Below are 17519 nucleotides of genomic sequence, written 5' to 3'. Positions count from 1 at the left end.
CCCGCTGTAGTCCCTTCTGTAGCATCTTCTGTAACTGAACACCAGTGCAGGTGCGTTCAGGTTATTTTTGGGAAGATGGATACATTTTTTTTCAGGGAGTGATGTATGCGTGTATTAATAGCTTTAGAGCTTTGTAGCAGTAACTTCTAGCATAGCAGTAACTTCTGATACATGTGAAAGCAATGAAAGTTTCTCGAAGTCTAGTCACCCGGAGTGCCTACTTGTTATTATGGTCATTGTTTTCAAATTCTAGCGATGTTTGAAGAAACGTGAAGATAACCTAAAAGAAGTCTTAAAATATCAGAGAAAAACAGACAGAAGATCAACAGAGACTATAGTTTATTTGCAGATAATATTGGGCATATTGAAGAACAGAAATAAGTGACTGACGAGCCGGAGAGTGCTGCTTCTGGATTTATTTTCGGTGCTGATCCCGCGCGGAGGATTGCTGTGTTTCATGGAAGGGCTGCTGTTCAGGCTCGTTTACACGCGTTTCTGCTTGCAGGTCTGACCATCTGTGGGCACAACTGCCTCCTGACGGCGGAGTGGATATCTGCGAGTAAGATCGTGTGTCGCGTGGGGCGGGCTGAGAACGACAGGGGCGACATCATCGTCACGACCAAGTCCGGAGGCAGAGGGACCTCCACGGTCTCTTTCAAGCTGCTCAAACCTGAGAAAATAGGTATCACCTCCATGACTTTACTCTAAAGAAGATAAAAGCAGGCTTTGTCTTGCAAAATCGAATACTGGTAAATTAGTGTAACGCTTACTTATTCTCATATGTCAGGAACTTGGGTTCAGTTTGTGTTTACTTTTTCAGGAACTTGGGATGTTGGTTAAAATGTGCATTGCTTTTGAAAAGGCGGCTTGCTGAGCGAGCAGTCAGTGAGCCAGCAGAACCCGAGGGTCGCGATTACGAGAGCTGTCATCCCGAGCTCCGTATAAAACCTGCCGCTTTGACGCAGCGAGATGCCCATTTTAGTTCCCTGGTCTCGAATACAATAATTGCCCTTCTTTCCACGGTACAGTCAAGATTTGAGGTGAAATATCTTCCTGATTTGGCCAAATTAGCAGTAACACTCTCTAAATAATCTCCTTTCCCTCACTTTCCACGTCCTTTGAGGCCCGGACAGAAAGGTGCCCGCCTCACTGTGCCTCTGAGCTCCAACCAGGAGAGACACTCAGGTGCCCCATCATGTCCCGTTCCCTTCACGCACCTAACACGCCCCCCGCGCTGGGAGGAGAGCTGGCTCCAGCCCGCTCTGTGTGCTGGCACTGCTGCTCTGGGTGCGTGCAGGGACCGGTGCTGAGTGACTGCGAGCACACATGGCCGTGCTTGGCGCAGCCCCCGCACAGTGGGTGTCAGTACTTCGGTATTTTGCATGCTTCTTCGTGTGTGTGACCGCCCCTGCTGGAGGAGGCGTCACGTCAGAGTCGTGTGTGGGCCTGCAGTGACTTGTGCGTGGTCAGCCCTCGATGACTCCCTGTGTGCTGGACGGACGTCCCAGGCACACTGCAGCCCCGACCATGCTGCTCTCAGTTGGAAAAGCAGGGAATTGGGCACTTGTTTTTGTTTTCTGTCTTAGAGTGGAGAGCCTTTCTTCAGCACTGTTTCCTTAAATTCCTGGATTTTTTTAATACATAAAAAATTGCGGAATTTAAGGGAAGATTCAGAATGGAACTTACGTATATGTACACCAGTGTATGCAGACATGTACATATACACACAATATTCTTGTTTTTGTTTACTGGTTTTTATTTAATGTCTTTGAAAACTGAACTGTGAAATTAAAGCAGGAACTTGTTTTCAGGTTTTTGGAGGAGCTTAAAAGACATTTTGACAGACTCCAGTGTCATCTTGAATCATGTTTATACAGCAGATAAAGAGAACTTACATGAAAGTATTGGTTTTATTCTGAGACACTGCGCCCAGACGTACCACAGTGCAGGCTCAGTAAAGGCTTGTGGATCTGAACTCGGGAGCACCTGGACCTGAGCTGTGGCCGCTGGGGGAGCCTCCTTGGGTCCTGGCAGAGCTGGGGTGCTGGTGGAGCCAGAGGGTCACCAGCGGCCCTGCCTGACCCTCCGCTCTGCCCCGGCCCCGCCCACCTTCTGCTGCAGCCCGGCCCGTGGCACCACGCCCTGAGGAGCTGTGCGGAGGAGGGTGGCGCCGGGCTGTCACGGGAGAGAGGCCCTGTTTCCATACATTGTGCTTTGTTCACTCTCCCTAAATATCCTGCTCATTTCAATGAAGGTGTTTGACTGACTTCTTTGCGTAAGGAATTGCTGGATGCTTTGTTGATATACCGAATTTAATTAATTGTACTTTTTTTATTTGTAAAATTCATTTGCTTTAGCAGAACTTGCTCGGAGGCTTAATTTTTCTTCTCTGTTGAATAATGTACAGTGCAATCAAGGTGTAATTTTTGGCCTTTTTAATAGATTCTCAGTGGTTTTAATTAAGCCACCAGCCATTTAAAAAAGCAATCTGGAGCATTTGTTCCCAGGAATCTTTTAAAAATTACCGTAGCGTGCATTTTGAACGAGGTCTTTAGAACATGGAGCCGCGTGGGAAGGCTGAGAAAGGCCCCAGGAGCGTGCTCTCACTCGAGGCCTGTCTCGGTAGGGATCCTGGACCAGTCGGCCGTGTGGGTGGAGGAGATGAGCTACTACGACGTTCGCACCGACAGGAGTAAAGGCGCCCCGCCCTTGTCCCTGCGCCCCGCCAACCCCCTTGGCATCGAGATCCAGACGTGAGTACCGCTTTCCTTCCGTTGTCTTTGCGTCCAGCTGCGGGAAGGTTCCTCACCCAGAGGGAGCGCGTCGGGCCCCAGGGCCCCGGGAGTGCAGCTGAGGACGCGTCTGTGTTCTCTCTGGAGCCGGGTCGGCTCTGCTGCAGTGAGTTCCGATTAAAGCTTTTGGTAGAAACTACTTAACCTTTTAAGTTTTTGACTTTACCTTTAGTGAAGAGGAAAAGCAGCTTGAAATTTGTAATAACTAATACTTTTCATGATATGAGAATTAATGTGTTATTAGAAGTTGGTAAATTTAAATACTTAGATGGTACGTGAAATCAAAATAGAATTTTCATATGCTTTATTTTTAGGGAAATATTTTACAATAATTAGACCCAGTGTAGTCTGTCATTTTGTTTACTGCTTCAAATATGATTTGTAGTTAACTCAGACTTAACTTTCTTTCAGGCTGTCTTGAACCAAATCTAGAATTGCCTTTTCTTTTTTTTTTTTAACACCTGTATTTTGTTATGGTTCCTGAACGATAACCTACACGTATTTCGGATGTACAATTTGATGAGTTTTGGTAGATGTACACACGCATGAAACCACCACCACAATCAAGGTATCTCTACACGGTGTTTCTGTAGCTTTTGTAATCAGCGCCTTTATCCTTGGGTCTTCCTTGGTCAGTACATCAAACGCATTAGTTGTGTCTGGTTTATTTCCCGGCCTAGAGATTCTGTGATGAAGTGATGTGCTGAGCGTCGCTCCGTAAACGCTTCCTGGAGGCGACAAGTTAGTTCTGTTGACACTTTAACCATAGCGTTATTTTAGGTTTTTCTAGGAGTGGAGAAAACTTTCCACTAATCTTTATGTTTTTAACCTCTAAGCCTACTCTGAAGAAAACGAGTAAATCGAAAGCAAGCTGCCTTTCCCCCTGGGGGGGGTTGCCGCTGGCTGGCAGGGAGGGGACAAGTGTTTGTCTTGGGAAGCCGTCCTGTGTTGGAAAAGGCCTGGTGAGCGTGGGCTGCCCTGGGTCGCCGCTCTGAAATCGTTGGCCGCGTGGGTCGTTCAGGAGCTGTTTGAAGGACTTCGGTGCCCAATAAATTAAGGGTTTGAGGGTCAGGAGGGCCCAGGAAAGAACAGGAACCGCTCAGTGTTTTCCTGAGCACGGTCTCCTGCTTGAGTGGGCCCTGTGGTTGACACTGAACCTCTTCATGCCTGCTTCCGTGTGCTGCAGTGCCAGCCTCCTTCCTGGGCCCGCCACTGAGGACGTGTGGAGCAGGGGCCCTGAGGAAGATGGGTTCTGTACGCAGGCACGGGGCATAGGAATGGCGTGTGAATTTTGTCTGAGCCGTAGACAAAAGTTGGACTCAGTTGGACGCTTGCATCGTGAAGTGGACTTCTCCGTCTTCAGCTTGGCTCCTTGATCTCTTTACCTGTGCGCGCCCTCTCACCTTTCCATGGTCTTCATCCCTCCTGTTACTGCTGCTGCCCATGAAGGGGTTCGGCTGGGGGCCCCGTAGCCCTTTCCTTCACACAGTTTGGAATAACCCGTAGGTGACGTGGGTGATGGGCCAGAAGTAACGTCACCACAAGTGCTCAGCTCTTCAGAGAGTTTTCCTTCTTCTCTGAGAGGTGGTCTGGTTGAGCCCGGAGCCCTCTCTCAGCTTGAATCAGCTCTGCCACTTCCTCGCGGTGGAGTCAGCCGCTGCCTCCCCACTTGCAGAAGCGGCTGCCTGCGTCGCAGGGTGGCTGTGAGCTCCAGCGAGAGCACACGTTCCTCATTGTCACTGTGATCCTTGTTCCTGCATGCTCACTGCTCATTGCTCTGGGAGAGAATCTTTTTAATAACTATTAAGATTTCAGAGTAATAAATTGTATTAAAATCTAAAATAGCATATGTACATTAGTTCAAGAAGTGCTTAAATGGGATAGAATTAACAGTAATATTTCTTTCAAGCTGTTACTTGGAAGTTTCAGGAATAATTTGCTCAGCCCTGGATAATGAAAGGATAGCTTTTGGAAAGGTAAAATCTTGACTCTCATGCAGATGCAAAATACATGCGTGTCAGAGCATTATTTAATTCAGTGGTTAATGGGAAACCAGTTCCGAGGGAATTCAGGGCCAGGCGTCTGGGCAGTGAGGGCCGAGGTGCACCAGCACGTCCACTGCGTAGCCGTCAGTTGCGTCCTCACCCGCTGGGCGCCCTGGTCCCTGTCATTCCTCACCTGTGTCCTGCAGCAGAGCCTCTGCGAGGAACAGAGGAGACCTGGGGAGGGGACGGCGGCCCTGGGCAGGCCCTCCAGACAGTTAGGACGTCCAGGATCCTTTTTGCCTGTGTAAGGTCTTGCACAAGTTTTTGGTCAAAAGAAGAAGAGGACAGATCCCGGGAAGCAGGAAGACGAAGGTGAGAGTGGGAAGGGCTGGAAACCAGGAGGAGAGGGCGGTTTGGGCCGGAAAAATGCTTCTCCACGCTCCTTTTCACTTTTTAAAGGTTCTGTCAGGAATCCTGCATTTGTTTTATTCTTTGACCTCAGCTGGAGAAGTCTTATTTTAGAAAAAGAGAATAGGAAAGGACAAGCAGATGTGAAAACGTCTTTTTAAAGGTTCTGTCAGGAATCCTGCATTTGTTTTATTCTTTGACCTCAGCTGGAGAAGTCTTATTTTAGAAAAAGAGAATAGGAAAGGACAAGCAGATGTGAAAACGTCGGTGTGGGTCTTATTTCCCTGACTCACTTCGTATTTTTCAGTCCAAGTCTTCCGTGTCTGTAGAGAATGGGTTACGATGCAGGTGAGGATGCCTAAGAGCATTTCCTTACTATCTGTCTACCTTCTGTTTTGTTTCTGTCTATTAATGTCACTTCGGGTTTCTTTTATAATTAAAAGGCTGGGGAGGACCTATTTTCATTTTTTAAAAACTGTCGTCAGAGAAGGGGTAACAGGATTTAATTACTCGCTTGTTGAAGAATTGTGAGTGCCTGTTAGAAAGTGCCGTGGTCCCGATGAGTTCCCACACTGAAGTGGTGAGGTTGCCTTTGGAAGAGGAACCACCCCCGGTGGTGGCAGTGTGGGTGTTTGTGGGAGCGCAGTCGCGTGTACTGGGTGGGTCCCTGAGGGTCCTGCCGTGGCATCCGGTTCTATGAGCAGGCGAAGCGGGTGGGGGTGACCCGGGCCGGTCCAGGGCTGGAGGACGGCGCTGTTGGCGCCCGCGCCGTGGGCTGCCGCCTTCCACCACGGGCTGGCCAGCTGGCAGTTATGGGCCTCCCTCGGCCGCTCAGCCCTGATGCTGCGTACACATGGTGCCTTGACACCTATAAAAGTGCTACTAATTCCTCAGGAAAAAAACTTCGCTTTGGATTGAGACTAAGGTTTGCTTGTAAAAAGTCAGTATTTACGATTTATTATACTGATCGTCACAAATATGTGTTCTTTGCACTGCTTAGATTATGAGAGACATTAAAATTGTAAAAGAAGTTAAAAACTGGTTCATATTAAGGAAAAGCCTTCACTGGGTTTTATTTCTTAAAAGCACTCTTTGCCTAACATGAGCATGTTTACAAGTGATGTTTTTGCAGACAGCAGCTCTGTGGGAGTGCGGGTGCTGAGGCGGCGCACGGCCCTCCTGCTCCCTGCGGCCCGTGGCTGCTCTGTGCAGCTGTCACTGGGGCACAGTCCCGAGCGGCCAGCTGGTCTCGGTCCCGCGCCACGTGGGCGTGTGAGCAGCACAGGTCTTGCTTCTCGTCAGGCTGGATAGCCAGCGGAAGGAAGAGGCGGCGTCTTCCTGCTGCGTCTAGAAAGCGAGGAGAGGCGCAGTCACTCCTGCTGTGAGTGTGGGAGGGAGGCCGCCTTTGGGGATTTACAGGAGCGCGTCTGTGGGCTGTGGTGCAGGCCTTCGGCCCCTAAACTGCGTGAGACCAAAACAGAGGGGAAGCCCACGCCCTGCAGCGAGCTGGCCAATTAATGCAGCGGGAAGCAGGCGCTGGAGTGAGAGCCGCGGGTCTGAGTGACGCGCTCAGGGTGTGGGAGCCGCTTTCCGCTGCCCTTGCACCCACAGTGACACAACGATGACGCCGTGCCTGGTGGGATGCTTTCTCAGGAGGATTTCTGCTGCCCTGTGGCTCACGGGCCGTCAGCAGGGTGTGCTCGTACTCGAACGTGAGTGCAGGTGTGCCGTCCTGCCTCTGTCCACGTGGTCCGTGTACTGGGTCCCCCGAGACCGGACCTTCCAGGAGGTCCCGTCTCGGCTCACACGGCCCTCTGATGGGTCTTCAGCTTCCGAAACGGTTGATTCCTTAGTGACAACACTACACGGGTTACAGCGTGGGCTGTGTGCTGCTGTCCCCTCCAGCTGGTGAGAACGTGGCTTTGGTTTGTGTTACTCGGCATACTTTGCTGTCACCGACTGTTGGCTTCACTCGGTGGGTCAGAGCCTACGATCCTGTCTCACCTCTCCAGGCTTCGCACCCCGTGACCTAGTGTGTCTGCCTCGGCTGAGGCTGCTGTCAAGACCGTTAGCAGTTTCCCACACCCGAATCACTGCCGCCCACCCTCCGCTCAATTCCTGTCTTTCTAGGTTTGTAGCTGTCACTTTACGCCACGCCTAGGATTCTCAGGTTCTTGATTTGACGGCGGAAGTACCGGCTTCTGTTCCTGAATGTTTACTTGCCCTGTCTCTGAGGCCGTTTCCTCACCACAAAATGGGAATCTGTAACTCACTGTGTTACGAGAATCGAATAGAACAGTGCTTATGAAAAGAGTCTGTTAAATACAAAGAACTAAGTGTAAAGAATAGAAATAACAGCAGGTAACCCTTCTGAACGTTTATTGGTGTCGAGAACCACGGAGCCTTCCGCGTGCGTTGCTTTCACCCTCAGCGTATTCCTAAGAGGAAGACACTGCGGCCCTGCCGTCCCCGTGAGCAGACGGCACCTTAGGGAGGCGAAGCAGCGTCCTCGAGGCTACCCAGAAAGCTTAGCAACCCTGCAAGCCCTGCCGGGCACTCCCCGCCCCTGCGGGCGCGCCTACGGAGCGGCACAGCCTCCTGGCGCTGGCGGGCTGTCTGCTTTCTCCCGGTCTCCTGTTCCACGTTTACTTTTAGGTGCCTTCAGCTGTAAGTAACAGAAAACAAAAGTTCATCTTGGTTTAAACAAAAAAGATACTTATTTTTTCATATCATATGAAGTCCAGAGATGTTGGTCTCAACGACTGGCTGAGCCAGTGGCTCGGAAACGTCACCGAGACGTGAGGAGCCCGGCTGGCGGGTCTGCTGCCCTTGGCATGACGCTGACTTCCTTCCTGACTGCAGGATGACGTTAGCGATTTCTAGTGATGAAGCTGTAGAAATACGTAGTAAATAATAATGTTACAATAAAAATACTATTGAAACAATAGTAATACACAATAGGTAATAAAATACAGTGAAGTCTAGGGCAGAAAGACGTGGTCTCTTCTTGATTTTCCTTTAAAGTGTGGGAACATTTCCCGGAAATGCTTCCACAGCTCGCTCTTTGGATGCTGTTGGTCAGAACACAACCCCAGCAGTGAGGGGCACAGAGGGCACGCTTGCTTCGTGTGATCGGTGTTCACACTCGGGCGGGACGAGTGCCAGGCTGTGCGGGTGGCTGTGTCTGATCCGGTGGGGAATGAATGTCAGGTCACCAGCTAACGGTGCACGTGGGATCCTCAAGAAATTAAAACTAGAACTACCACACGATCCAGCAGTCCTGCGTCTGAGTGCTTATTCTAAGGAGATGGAATCGGGATCTCGGGGTGATCTGCACCCCATGTTCACTGCAGCAGGATTCCCTGTGACCGAGATCTGGAAACACCTAAGTGTGTATAATTGTAGCGGTTGGTGTTCATGTTTATTACTGTTCCATCTTTGTAGCGAGCTCACTTGAAATATATTTTAAACCTTTTTTTCTCCCTCAGAGGTAAATTTCCCCAGAAGGACTTGGAAGCGCTGTTCCCTGGAATGAGTGCTGATTTTACAAGTGAGAACTTTTCGGCTGCCTGGTATCTGATAGAGAACCACTCCAGCACCAGGTGAGTGGGCGCTGGAGTGTCGCAGGGTCTCACTCCCACACCGGGTTAGTGGACACTGAGCTGTGCCTCAGGGTCTCACGGGTGCAGCTGAGCAGATACGTGGTAACGGGGTTTCCTCTGGCGTTGCCACTCAGCAGCCCTTTGACCTTGGGTGAGCTTGTGAGCATCTGTCTGGGTCTCTGTTTCCTTATTTACCAGATGGGACCATCAGTTAGAGGCTCCTGTTTCCTACTAGCATGTTGTTGCTCTCTGTTTCATTATTTACGCCGCTCGTGGAACCTGTGTGGAATCTTGGCTGGGTCCTATGCAATGCCCCCCCCCAACAGAATTCTTGAGTCCTGCGTCACAACAAGGAGCACACCTCCTTCCCTGTCCAGAGGGCAAAGGAAGATGAGCTGGTTTATCATTTTGCAAAGACGTGGCTTAAATTAGCCAAAAAATAGACAAGTTTATATTAAAGGGCTCCTTTGTAGCTGTACCATCTCTGCAAGAGCAGAACTGGCCTAAAACACTTGCATTTAGTAAAAATGTTTGAGTAAATGAACAGCTTACTGCTTAAAATACGCATCCTTGATGTCAGTTTGTTAAAGTAAACCATAGGAGAAATTCTTCCTTGACCTATTAGGGTGAAAACTGTTATAGAAAACACGAGGAACAGCTGGTATATACCTGGAGTACGTTTGACCTGAGACTTTTTAGAGCCAATGTCTGAACTCTTTCATTATGTAAGATGGTTCTGATTTCATATTATGAATGTGCTTGTCTGTTGCTGTCACAGTTGATCTGCTTTCTGTGTAGGGCCACCGAGCCTCTCAGGACTGTATTCTGTCTGTTATAGCCAGATTTTCTTAGCTCAGATGGAAATAAAACTTCTGAAATACAGAGGCCTATTTTTCCTCTGCTTGAGATGTAAGGATGAAATGTTGCGATCTTTTTAGTTATTTGAATTGTGAGTCGACCCCCAGGTTTTCTGTAGTTGCACTGTTAGTGGTGGGACTGATGTGGAGAGAGCAGCTTGGGTCCAGGGCCCAGCAGTGGGCGTCCCGGGAGCCCTGCCTCAGACAGCTCCAGCAGCGCATGGTCCAGGCCTCCCCGGCGGGAGGTGGTGCCCAGGACCCCTCACCTGGCACAACACGTGTACGCTGGGCACGGACTGTGGGAACGCCCGTCCGTGTATTCACTTCCTGGGGGCCTGACATCTGAGGCTTGTAGCCTTGGCCTCCATGGTGAGCAAGGGGTTAGGTGCGGGGAAGAACCTGAAAGCTCGGCTCCGTGTGGCTCCGTGCGGTCTCGGTCTGCTTCTTTCTTAAGTGATGTCATCACTTTATACCTGACGCCGCCTTCCGGCTTCCTCGTCTCATTTCAGTTTTGAGCAGCTCAAGGGAGCGGTCGCCCACCTGAAGAGACAGGCCAACAAGAAGAGCGAGGGCAGCCTGGCATACGTGAAAGGGGGGCTCAGTACCTTCTTCGAGGCCCAGGACGCCCTCTCAGGTAAGGTGGCCCCAAAGCATCTGTGGGGCGTCCCCAGCTGAGCCAGCACCTGCTCGCTCATGGGGCGGGTCCGTAGGGCAGACATCCACCGTGGCCGTCCGTCTCTGCTGCAGGCTGGCTGCTTGGTGCTTTCAGCATTTGTCCCTGAGGCTTTGTTGGCTGGCAGACATGTGTGACATAGGAGGCCACTTTGCTTCCCCGCCCTGTCCAGCGTCCAGGGCCGATGAGGAATTAAACACTAATGGATAAAATTCCGGAGTTCTCAAAGTCCTTTTATAACCATGAATGTCTTGCACATGGGACTCCTTGCAGGTGTGATCTGCTGGCGTTTGGTCTGGAGAAGACTGGTGGTGGTGACGTGTCCCTTCCTGTGGCCCTCCCCCCACCAGCCCCACGCGACAGCCACCTTTCCCTGCCTGCAGGGAAGCTGTGTGAGGCAGAAGCAGGGCAGCTCATCTAGTAGAAAGTGAAGTACGTTAGGAAAAGTTAGCGCTGTTCTTCTTAGAGACGAACATACCTGTAGCCAGGTGCCTGTGTAGCTCAGAACCTGTGGCCCTAACCGTAGACTGAGGGACCACACCTTCAGTTCCGAAAGACTTCATTCTTTAAATTAATTTGTATTGTTAAAGTTCAGACACGCTTCTGTTTTTAAAACCCTTCTTCTCCTGGGCCAGATATGCCTGGCTGACTTCTGCCTTGTCGGCGGGGCATCTGGTACAGCTCTGCCTTTGCAGGAGAAGGGAGGTCTCAGCAGGAGTGAGTGTGAGTGCCCAGATGGGAGCTGGGATTAGGTGACCTGTGGCAGAGTCTCTGGGCCCTGATTTTTATCTTTTAAATCCTTTGAAGTTCACGTGGGAGGCCCAGCTTTGTTCTGATCAGCTTTGTTCACTTGTGTGTCCTACTTCCTTTATTTATAATGATTCTTAAGTTATGCCTTTTTTTGTGTTTTTAAAATTTGAAATTTTAATTTTTCTCTTTGATCTAGTAGTTTGCAGTAGATTTTTGTTTTTTAAAGTTAGTTTCTTGTCCGACAGTATAATGGAAAGAAAATGTGTGTCTTGAGGCGCCTCCGTTTTCTGTGACTGCGTGTTCTCCTCAGGGCACACTGATTGATACGTTATTATCAGTGCCTGATTCATTACATTATTTAAAATCTAGGTTATTTTCAATAAACATGCCAGGCAAATCTCCCTCTTTAATTTTGATTCTGTCAGTTTTTCTTTGTATATAAAACATATTTACTTTGTAACTTTGATGCTTGAGTTCTCTTGACATTAATACTATATTACAATGTAATAATGATGATAGTAACTGTAAAATTGGGGCGATTCCCAGGACTGTGGCAGGACTGGTGGCTGGGGGAGGAGGCTCAGGCAGAGCTCACTGGGAGCTCTGTTCACACAGTGACGGTTTATTACAGCTCAGCCGGGGAAGGATGCTAGGGGCAGGCCAGGCAGTTCCACGCGAGGGTCCAGGTGTCCTCCCGAGGGAGTCGCGGCCACACTGATCTGGCTGGTAGCCAAGTGAGCCAGCCGCGTGGAGTGTCCACTCGCGCTCGGAGTCCAGAGTGTTTACTGGGGCTCCGCACGTAGACACTGTTGGCTGCGGGAGCGGGGCGGTCCTGAAGGGAGCCGGGAGCAAGTCTGAAGGGGTGTCTGGTCCGGGCCACCCTGTGTGGGCAGTCGGCTGCACGGACGCCTTCCTCTGCCTTCTGGTGTCGTCTGTGCTCCGCTCTCGACTGAGTGGCTCCTTCACGCGCAGTCCAGAGACTTTTTCAGTCCGTCCCAGTCGGCTGCACAGTTGGCAGCTCTTACCCTCTCGTGTGGCTTTTACTGATCTTCAGGCTTCCATGCTGTTTTCTCTGTTCCTGTGTTCCTGTGAGTGTCTTAGCTAGAACTTGACAAGAAGCGTGTCTGGCGTAACGGACCTGCCGACCGTAACCTCGGTGTGTTTCGCTTACTGTTGGTCTTTTCTTCCCTGTGTCCTGCGGAACTGCCCTGGCACCACCCTTCACTCTTCTGTGGCTGTCGCTCGCCTTCCCTTCCAGTTCTTGAGGCTGCGGGGCTTCCTCTCCAGGAAGGGCCTCTGGCCCTCCGGCCCTCTGAGCCTCAGCTGTCCGGTCGCCTGTTCTCAGTGGCGGGCGCAGCGGTGTCGCCTGCTCCTGCGAGAGTGCGGTGGGCCCAGCCTGTGTGAACTGCCCTCTCCGGGGTCGCCTGGGTGAGGAGCGGCCGAGGGAGGAGGCCCAGGCAGAGTGAGCAGCGAGCGAGATGAATGTGGTCTGGGCAGGATGGTTTTCCGGGGCCCACTTGTCGAAGTGGGACCCTCCATACCTGCCAGTCTGTAAGGAGCAGTTGGAATCATTCTATTTTTTCAGTACAACTGAGGAAGGAAAGGGCTCACAGATTAACTAACCGAGTTAGATGTGGTTGGTACCTGATTTGGCCACGCTGGTAAGAGTTTGGCAGAGTAGGTGGTAGAAACCTGAACGTTTGGGAAGCTCTGCATAAATCTGAGTCCTCGGGGACCTCACCCTGACTCTGCCTGGGCTCCTGGTTCAGCATCACCCTCGGGGTTGGCGCCTGGGCCAGTCAGGCCACGCTTGTCTTGTGCGCCCTGGGCACTTAACATGCCTGTTTTTCAAAGTTGTTTCAAAAAGCGAGGGAGAAGAAGAACGTGAGGTAGAGGCCCCGGGTGGCCCCCAAGCCCACGGTACTGCTGTCTGTTGCGCAGAGAGCTAGTCGCCACCTGACCTGCCCCACACCGGCAGTAGTGCTACCTGGGCGAGCGGCCGCGGGCCCCGTGTGCCCGACCCCCGCCGCACACACACCGCTCCTCAGTGCTCACATCTAAATGCGCAGGCAGAATGATGAATTTTTTATTGAAACTGGAAAATTTGATGACCACATTCTGTTAGACAGTTAAATAAAACAAATAGTTTCAGTGAATCGTAGGCAGTCTTTCTGTAACTGCTTTTTCTTTGAGTAGAACTTTTATGTACATACTTTTTTGTTTTCCAAAATTAGGTGTATGATGTTCAACTACTTCACATATTTGAGGTTTAATAGGTTAGAAACCACAAGCCTGTGATTGCGGACTGCACTGCTTATTGAGTTACTTTTTTTAAATGTTTCAGAGAGAGTAAAGGTCCAGTGAACCAGGCATTGGGTTATTTGGATTCATTTTCTGGAAAACAGGATTGCCTTGGTCAGACCCCAGTGTCTCTTGGTCCTCGTGCTGGCTGACGCCTGGCGGGTCTGCCGGGCGGCAGTGGGCGGGGAGCCACTTGCGGCAGGAAAGGGCTGTGACGTGCCGAGCACGAGGTCTTAGGAGGCAGCGTTCGGGCAGGGCTGTGGTCAGCTGTGACACCTCGGAACGCCTGTCCCTGTGGCCGGGCTGGCGGCACCACGGCGGCCTCCCCTGCATGGGGGTCCAGCAGTCTGGTTTTGCTCTTTAATACCCAGGCGTCTTTATCTCCTTTCCTTAATGACTGAAGAGTTCTTTTCAATTTAACTTAAGAAGTTCTAGTTATGTGGAAACGTTTTATGTCACCACATAATCCAGATTTGAAACGTTAAAGAAGCAACTTTCTTTTCATTCCTAAACCAACCAAGACAATTAAAAAGAAAGTGGCTGGGTTTTTTTCCCCCATGTGTTTTTTTTTTTTTTTTTTTCCCTGTGAATGTGTTTCTTCAGCAGAGAAGCAGTCTGTTTTAGAATTTCAAACAAACTTTGAGGTTGTTTTACAAAAACTGTAAAAAAGGACACCATTAGGATTAGAACCTAATTAAAAGAAGCAGAGGAGTAGAGGTTGCCACGCACTGAGAACGTGTCCATGGCGCATTTGACCCAGAATTTCTTAGCCAGTGAGTGAAGGGAAACCAACTAAATTAAAGTTGATTAAAGAAACGCACGTCTATTTTGCTCGTTAGACAGACTTCTTTTTTCCCCATGAATGTGCCGCTCAGGGCTGGCGGGTCGAGGTGGAACCTGTAAGCCCCTCCCGAGGAGTCAGAGTGTCAGAGGGCAGCTCTCGCACAGGAGTCCTGGCTGTGACACCTCTCTGTGTCTCTGGAGCAAGTCGTGAAGCGTGACCTGCTGCTGCTCCAGCGCCTGTGACCTGCAGAGAGGTCTCCTCCTTGCACCTGAATGCGGTTCCCCACTGACAAGTCTGCCTTCCCCATTTTAAGAAGTGGAAACAGAGGCTTAGGCAGTTCGGGTCACCTGCCCGTGTGTGCGTGGGGGCAGGCAGGGTGAAGCCTTTTGTCCTGGGATCAGACTGCTTGGGCTCCGATTCTGGGCGTGGCTTTGTGGCCTTGGCCACCTTGTTTAACGTCACTGAGCCATGGCTTCCCCCTTGTGAAGCATAAGTGACATGAGGGCCTCATCACTGGCTTCTGACAAGGTGAGGGACGTGTTGGAACTCACACGGTGTCCTGCTCACGGTCGTGCCCCAGTTAACGCCCGCCCTTCCTGTTTTTATTGTTTTCACCGTGTCACAGTTTTGGATTTGAACTTGTCATTTGCCGTTTGTTTTGAAGCTTTCCTGATGCTTCACGCGGGCAAGCCTGGCTTGCTCTGCTTACAACCTCCTCTCTCTTCAGCAGGTAGGACAGGTTTCAAAATATAAATCATTAGTGATTTTCTAGTACTCTGTCAGAACCATTCAGACGTGTGTCAGTAACGGCAGAAACTGCCGGCGTGGTCAGTCCATCCACAGACCGGTGTGTCCGCTGTCCCTGGCTGTCTCCCGGCGCCCAGGGAAGGAATGCTAGCACGAGCAGGACGTGAGTGGGGTGCCTTTCGCCGTGTATGTCCCAGGGCTGGAGTTAGGTGTTTTGAGGTTTATAGGCTTAAAATAGCTGTATTTTCTATTTTGCAGTTGGTTAAACTGAGAAATAACGACTTTCCTGTGACCAAAGATAGTAATTGCTTAAGCCTCACTTTCCTCATTCAGCTGTCGTTGCCACTTGTCTTGAGGATCAGGCAGCTAAGCACATGTATCACGTGCTGTTTCCATAGTGTCAGACCACCGTGACGTAGACCCGGGCCGCTGGTCACCTTGCAGGGTTTGTGCAGACTTTTTGCCTGTTTGTGCTTCTTTGCAGCAGTGAAAAAGCACCATTTTTAAAGCTGTTTAAAAACGTGATTTTAATGTACTGTTTTTCCACCCATTAAAGCAGCCTGTGTCTCCACTGTTTTCTAGCCATCCATCAGAAACTGGAGGCGGACGGCACAGAGAGAGTAGGGGGGTCCATGACGCAGAGGCTGGAGGACGTTCTGAACAGTAAGTTCTGCCCACGGCCCAGAGCTGCCTGCGGGGACCTGGGCTCACAGGACAGGCAGCAAGTGATTGCAGTATTTGCTTCCAAGTGGTAATGACTTAATGAACATGAAGGGGATAGGACGCCGAAAATGGATGTTCTCTTCCTGTGTGCGTTTTATTTATGAGAAATCATCATTTGAGAGCGAGCCAGTTTACATGTGAAGTAACATTTGCTGCCGTGAAGGAGGTCAGTGTGTAAACAGCACCGTCAAAGATGGAAAACTGCTAGGCAGTGGCCAGGTCTGTCGTGGACCAGACCCTGAGAGAGCATCTTCGCCTTCCTGCCAGCGTCCACGCGGAGAACCTTGGCGCCTAGAACGGCAGATGCTCACTGCCGTCTGGTCATTTACGGCCATTTACGCCTTGCCTGATTCCAGAACAGATCTGAGGCAGCTGCGTACTTTAGAGTGTTTCTGACTCCGAGGTACTTTGTGAGCACTGTCGGCCTAGAAAAGCTGACACACGCACTCTGGGGCCCGTCCACCTCCCCTTTTTCTGGCGCCCTGGCTCCCAGCCGCTTTCGTGCTGCTGTGGGAAACGCTCATCGGGGGAATCAGCCCTGCTCCAGCGCTCGTGACTCGGAGGGGCGGCGCTCCCCTCCACGCGGGCAGCGGCACTCGGCAGCGCGCAGCGACGCCCAGGGCTCTCCTCCTCTTAACCACAAGCGCGTGTGGCGTTTGGTTTCCCTGGAAAGCAAGGTTGCAAGTTGACCAGCCCTGGCGTATTTTCCCTTTGGTCATTTGTCGTTATTACTATCATCATTTGGCCTTGAGATTTCTCCTTGTTCCTTTTTCCTGTCTGAGAAGTCACCTGCTTCGCTGAAATGAGTGTGTTCTGAATTCAGCCCACGTGAGCGTTCACTGAGGCTGTTTCTGTGTCAGCACGGCAGACGTCTTAAGTCTCGGAAGGATATTTTTTATCCATGGACGTTATTTTCCCTGAAGAAACTCCATCAAGCCATGATACCTGTTTAGAAAAGAAAGGAGGTATTTCAGTAGCTTTTAAAGGGTGGCCCGTGAGACTAAGCCGACACAGTATCTCGTGTCAGCGGAGGAAAATGGATGTTTGTTAAGGTTTAGAGAAAATCAGAACTGCCTCGTGTGAGGCCTTGCGTGTTGCGTCAACGTCACTTCCTTCTCTTCAGCGGCAGTTTAGGTAGCCCTCCCTTGGGACTTGGGGCATAAAATACGTCAGGGAGATTATTTACTTCTGCTTCTCTATAAGCACAAGCTTTTTCTAGAAATGTGCCTTCTAACTTTCTACTGAAGTTTGCTCTCTTTTGGGTAAAATCAGGCTGCACATGAGCATCACTTCTTTAAGTCTCTCCTTCAGGACTTTCTAGGGTAAGAATTGCCTTTAGAATGGGTTTCTTTAAAACAGCTCCTGGAAGCATTTTTTGTCAGCTGGTTGCTGGCGTTTGCTACCTTAGGACGAGTTTTGCCAATTCAAGTCAACCTGACCACCACTGATTTACAAGGCCAGTTGTGCGGAAGTGCTGTGCGGGTGACGTGGAGGCAGAGCGGCAGGGGCCGCGACTGCAGCCCCAGGGGCACGTCCCCTGCCCGCCCGTGCGCCCTGGTCGCCACCCTGCCGGAGCTGTGCAGCCCGGGACCAGACGCAGAGATTATGTCAGAGGGGGTGTCGTTGTTACTAACGCTTCAGTCTCGTGTGCAGTTATGTTCCAACTTACATGTGTTTTTGCTGAGTGATTTTAAATGAAAGCTTAGAATTAGGGCAACGTTTTTCACTTTAAGTTTCAAAAGGTAACGTTGACTTCGAGGAGCCAAGCCCACTTTATTCAGAGTTTGTCTGTGTTGAAGCCTGTCGTTGAAGTTCTTTTCTGTTTTCACTGGTATGTTTCTGTGTTTGCCTTTGTGTTTAGTAATTCCTTCTTGATTTCAAGCCAGCGAAGTGATGA

At 50.5% G+C, this 17519-nt stretch overlaps 1 protein-coding gene across 7 annotated transcripts in view; it reads left to right on the top strand.

Annotated features, from left to right (window-relative positions):
- EXOC2 (exocyst complex component 2) overlaps positions 1-17519 on the top strand; it is a 120094-nt gene that overhangs the window by 29849 nt on the left and 72726 nt on the right. For 6 of the 7 annotated variants that reach the window (XR_004131364.2, XM_064476116.1, XM_031435300.2 and 3 more), the window contains exons 3-7: positions 506-682; positions 2627-2753; positions 8674-8787; positions 10154-10278; positions 15482-15562. Coding sequence is in view for 6 of the 7 variants with exons in the window: in XM_064476116.1 (XP_064332186.1) it covers positions 506-682; positions 2627-2753; positions 8674-8787; positions 10154-10278; positions 15482-15562 (624 nt within the window). In the remaining variant the exon portion in view is untranslated. The remainder of the gene's footprint in view (positions 1-505; positions 683-2626; positions 2754-8673; positions 8788-10153; positions 10279-15481; positions 15563-17519) is intronic. The other variant, XM_064476115.1, reaches the window with a different exon arrangement.

This window comes from Camelus dromedarius, chromosome 19, assembly GCF_036321535.1.
Source record: "Camelus dromedarius isolate mCamDro1 chromosome 19, mCamDro1.pat, whole genome shotgun sequence".
NCBI lineage: Eukaryota > Metazoa > Chordata > Mammalia > Artiodactyla > Camelidae > Camelus > Camelus dromedarius.
This window is presented reverse-complemented; position numbering and strand designations above follow the sequence as displayed.